Below are 5,241 nucleotides of genomic sequence, written 5' to 3' on the forward strand. Positions count from 1 at the left end.
CTACCCTCAGCCAGACACAGCCTCCTCCTCCCCGCAAATCACAGCTGGAGCCTCCTCTTCCAGACGCCTCTTGGGGTTGATGAAATAAACTTGGAATTTCATTCAAACTGGAATCTCTTGGTTTCTCTCCTACAGCATCGAAGTGCCATAGAAATGTAAATTACTGCTGTTATTATTTTCATCCTTACTCCTGGGACCTCCCCTTCTCGCTGCCATACCCCACCACCACCCCCCAGGGCCTTCAGGGACCTAGGCCAAAATCTGTTCCCAGACAGTTTTGCTTCTCGCTCCCCTTCCTTCTTCAAGGCTCTTCCCAGCTTCACTTCCTGGCTGCTGGGGTCTCTGCACTCTCCCTTTGGGCTCTGAGCAACCACATTAGGAACTCCAGGCCAGAGAATCAACCACAGGACTGAAAGGCTGAGTCTCCCAGACTGCAGATACTGGGTCCAAAGAGACAGGAAACCCCTTGGAATCAGATCTCCAAAACTGGTCTCTGGTTGGGGGGCGGGCATCCTACTCGGACTCTCAGAGGTGTCTGAGGCCAATCCTGAGTTATAGACGGGGGTTCCCGGGAGGCTGGGGGGATTGGGGGCCACCTAGGCAGGCACTGCTCTTCTAAGTGTCTGGAAAAGGGAAGATTCTGGGACTAGCAGGCTTCAGTTGGAGCCGTCGGAGCTGCTGTGCCAGACCGATGCTCCGAACCCCCTCTGAACCCCAACTGGGGAGTCACAGAACCCCTGATCCAGCCCTGCAGTACTCTTCTGTGAGGCAGGTCTGACTCGCAGGTAAATCCTGGGCTCAGACGGACTTCCTGTCTGAAGGGTCTTACGTACGCCTGGTGCTGGATTCCACCTGCTTCCACCAGCCCCAGGGGGAGGGGAAAGGCCTCCACTCTGAGTGAGCACGCTAGCTCTGGGCAGCTTCAGTTCATCCCAGCGAGATGCACCGGACAGGACAAAGTTGGGGACCTCCAGCCTAGGCAGGACAGCCAGAGTGACAAGGCCGGCTGAGCCTGATTGCCAGAAGGATCCTGCTTCCCCATCAGGGTGGCAGCTCCCAGAGTCCTGGGCTCTGCCTTCAGAGGGGGCAGCCTGGCAGGCCAGCCCTGATGCTCAAACCTGAAAGCTTTGCAAAAGTGCCTTATGCCCCCTTTCAAACCGGCTCCTGACTGGGGTCAGTGATATATATATATATATATATATATATATATATATATATATATATATATATATGGTAAGAAGCAGAAAACATGTTTGAAGTTCGTGTACACACACACACTTAAGAGGGAGATCTGCTAGAATGTGGTCTGTTTCTCCATTGGCCAGGGGCGTTGAGAGTGGCCCCAAAGCTGGTACGACTCTTGAACAGGCAAGAGAAGAAAGTCAAAGTCAGGCGCACAGGAATGCAGAGTCCTCTAAATAAACACCATTTCCATGGTTTTAATAAGCAAAATAGGAAACCATTTTAATAACCAAAAAACAGAAACCAGTCTGAATAAAACTACAATAGACTAGGTTTTAATATTTTCATATCATAAGCCAGGTTTGAAATTGATCCCTTATTTTACATGAAATAAAAACAATTTCTGTCAGCAAATTTGATTTCAACATAGTTGAATCCGTAAAAACCAAAGCTTGTTTCTGATGCAGGACGAATATCCACAATATTTAAAACTGCAAGCACCATGCGGTTCATACAATCGTGTTATTACTGTTAATTTATCAACTAATACAAACTCAAAATGCATCCGGCCAGCAGCGCCAGCAATTTCAAATGGGAACAAAAAAATATGCTTTCATTTTGGTATTTTTGTCAGTGCAACTGAAATCCTTTTACTGACCTGCAGGGAGAAAAAAATGTAATAACAAAACAAACTAACAAACAAAAAAACCACCCAGGTCTTCTCTATAACTACTCTACAACTGAAGGGGAGGGGAAGAACACCACCAATAACTCGCCTGATATCTCAAAAGCAGGGAAAGAGACACACAGAACGTGTTGGTCTAAAGAAACACACCTGAAAGTTGCAGTTACTTGCCAATGCTTGGGTTACCGGTACTTGGCTGGTTCAACACAAGTTCAGGTCACCGTCGGGCAGTGTCCTGAGCTGGTGAAGCCTTTCACTCTGGGGGCATAAGCGGCTCCAGCAATTACTTTCCAAGGGACCCTGGGATGATTCTGATTGCAATAAAAAGCAAACAAGATCTGTTTTCCTCTCTTTTCTGGTGAGGGCTGTCAGTTTCTCCATAACACAAGGTGGGAGCAAAGACGGTCCTGGCCCTTCGGGGTTTGAAACTCCGCAGATGCCCAGCCCTGGGGCCCGATGTGGGACCCGGTCCTCTTCTCTCAAAACCAACAAAACTGAAAACTAAAACAGGAAGGAAAAGAGGACCGAATGGGGGGCAGGGGAGGGAGTGAAAACAAGCAACTTCCAAAGGTGCCCAATACAAAGTTGTTTTCTGATGCAAAAAGCCCAGAACCATTTTTTTTACTTACAAAATATGCCATAATATTAAACCCAAACAAAGACACTCAGCTTGCTGCCACGTTCTCTAAGCGGTTTGGCAAGCAGGTATTTACAAGCCGACAGCTGGGACTGAAACCCGGCAAGCAGCCACTGGAGATTCCGAACTGCGTTCCCTTCTCACTCCAAAGAAACAAGGGGTTATGATCCATGATCAAGAACATGCTAAAGTTAAACAAGAAAATGGTACAAAATAGAAATTATTACCATACATGTCCAGCATGCAGGATTAATATTTTTAATGCAGATTTTCGTATTTTTCTATGTAATGGAGCAGGCAATAAAACTGATGATACTTGCGCGCAGAATGTTCTAACTGCGGCCCGCGTCTCGGGGCTGAGAGCCAGTGTTCTCTGGACCCTGGACAGACAGGTCCGTCTGTCCTTCCTTCGCTCAGCCTCGCCTCGCGCCTGCCAGGACGCCAGGGTCCCTCTCCTCTCCTCGCTGCTCTCTTCCCGAGCTGGACTGCGCTCCGGCCCGGGAGCTAGCGGCCCCGGCTTAACGCACAAAGTTCAGAAAGGCAGGAGTCTCCGGACGACTTTGGCAACTCCTCGGGACTATGCCTCGCCGCCCTCCAGCCAGAAGAAAAGTTGCTCCGGAATTTCCCACCCCCTCTTCTGTCTCTGGCTCTGCTTGAGTCTAAGAGGCGGCACTGGTGCGCGCTGCTCTCGCCCTGGCCAAGGTCCCCAGCCTGCCCGCGCGCCCTCCGGTCGCCCGCGTCCCGCGCGCCCTTCCTCCCTCTCCCTCAAGTCAAACAGGTCAATGCTAGGGCTGCGGCAGGGACTGGGTCCAGGGGAGTCCAGGACTGGGAACAGGGGACGGGGAGTCCGGGCCGGGGCCAGGGCGGGGACCGGGATGGGCCAAGACTCACAGAAAGAACTCGGGAGAGGAGGGGCTGTCGCTGGTGGAGCCCGCCTCCCTGAAGCCGGAGTTGGCGAGTTTCTCGCACTTGACCTTGTAGGCGTCTCTTTCGCGGGCCAGCCGGGACACCTCCTGCTTAAGCTGCTCCACCTGCTGAATGAGCTGCGTCTTCTCATTCTCCAGGTGGTGTTTCTGCTGAACGCGTTTATACCTGCACGACTGGGCGTAGCCCCGGTTCTTCAGGGTCCGCCGCTTCTGCTTCAGGCGGATCACCTCGTCCTTGGTGAAGCCCCGCAGGTGGCGGTTCAGCTCGCGCACAGACATGGACACGAGCTGGTCGTCGGAGAAGCGGTCCTCCACGCTGCCGTTACCGCCAGCCGCCGTCGCCGCTGCAGCCGCGTGCGGCCCAGGCCCGGGGTGGCTGGTGGGCAGCTGCTGCGTGGGGCTAGCCGCGTTGGACGGCGGCGGCGACGCTTGGTGATGGTGGTGATGGTGCGGGTGCGCGTGCGGACCCAGTTCTTCGTGGGTCACGCCGGCGCCCGAGTATGGATGGTGCGGGTGTGGGTGGTGGTGGTGATGGTGGTGGTGCGCACCGCGGAAGCCGTCGAAGCTCTGCAAGGGCTGTGGCACTGGGTGCGAGCCGATGAGCGCCTCCACCGCGTCCTCCGGCGTCAGATTGAGCGCCTCGGGGTTCATCTGCTGGTAGTTGCTCGCCATCCAGTACAGGTCCTCCAGATGGGTCTTCTGTTCTGTCGGGCTGAAGCTGGGCGACGAGGGCACCGAGCTGCATGGTGTGCTGAGCGGTGTGGAGGACACCGAGCCGGCTGGCTGCAGGCGCGTGCAGGGCCGGCCGGGACGCTCCGGGCGCCCCAGAGGCTCCTTCTTTACGTCAAACTTCAGCAGGTCAAAGTCGTTGACATACTCCATGGCCAGCGGGCTGGTGGGCAGCTCAGGCCCCATGCTCAGCTCCGCGGCCATCGCTGACGCGAGGCGCTGCCGCCGCCGGAAAACTTTGCAGCCGGCCGGGGCGCGCCGAGCCGGGAGCGGGGGCGAGGAGCAGTGAGCCGGGAAGGCGGTGAGCCGAGGGCGCAGCGGGCCGGGGCCGCTGGCCAAGCCTTTGTCTGGGGACGCGGCGGCGCGCCGGAGTGTACCGAGGCTGCCTGCGCCGCCCCAGAGCTCGGGACTGTGGCCGCACCGGGATCGGGCGGAGCCGGGAGAGGAGGAGAAGCGAGAGGGGCGCGCAGCTGTGCAGAGGGGAATCGCCGGGCAAGCGTCTGCCGCTCGGTCTCGAGCTCTCTTGCTCTTGGGTTCTCAATCGCAGCCGCTCGCAGCCCGGCGGTGCAGCTGTGCTGGATCCTGCGCCGCGGTTGCCTTTTATCGCCTTCTGATGTCACTGGAGCGCGGGGGCCCAAGCGGCCCAGCGCGCTGGCCAATGGCAGCACGGCCCCCGCGGCCCCGCGGCGCAGGGCGGGGCGCGCCTGACAGCTCCTCCGCCCCCCGCGTCAGCTGACTGGCGGCCTGAGCTGCTGTGGAGTCAGGGAGGAGGCCTAGCAGAGGGCTGGAGCGGAGTCTGACTGCCGGCCCCAAGCCCAGCCCCCAGCCCCCATACCCTCGGAGTCCCGGCCCCCGCCCGCTGTCTTTCCGTGCGCCTTCCCCCCTCTAGGCCAGGCGGCCGCTTCCTCCCCTTCGCGCGCGCGCTTCTCCTCCTTTCTCCGTGCTTTCCCCACCCGCTGTCCGTGTCACCCCAAAGGAGGCTCAGAAGCAGAGCCGGGACAACACCTCTCGGGCCCTTTGTTCCCAAGCGTCCCCCGCCTGGTGGGGGGCGCTCGGTGTGCTGCGCGGCGGCCGTGCCGTGC

The 5,241-nt window shown here is 57.2% G+C and overlaps 1 protein-coding gene across 1 annotated transcript; it reads right to left on the minus strand.

Annotated features, from left to right (window-relative positions):
• Positions 1-1,495: 1,495 nt before the first annotated feature.
• Positions 1,496-4,750, minus strand: MAFB (MAF bZIP transcription factor B). The gene has a single exon (XM_037164530.2). It carries the CDS (start codon positions 4,361-4,363, stop codon positions 3,392-3,394), a length of 972 nt encoding a protein of 323 aa, XP_037020425.1. The 5' UTR covers positions 4,364-4,750; the 3' UTR covers positions 1,496-3,391.
• Positions 4,751-5,241: the final 491 nt, after the last annotated feature.

Source organism: Artibeus jamaicensis, unplaced genomic scaffold (assembly GCF_021234435.1).
Source record: "Artibeus jamaicensis isolate MK-2021 breed Jamaican fruit bat unplaced genomic scaffold, CSHL_Jam_final contig_685, whole genome shotgun sequence".
Lineage (NCBI taxonomy): Eukaryota > Metazoa > Chordata > Mammalia > Chiroptera > Phyllostomidae > Artibeus > Artibeus jamaicensis.

Excerpts from the sequence above, each read along its gene's own strand:
- MAFB (XM_037164530.2), bottom strand. The coding sequence starts at position 4,363 with ATGGCCGCGGAGCTGAGCATGGGGCCTGAGCTGCCCACCAGCCCGCTG.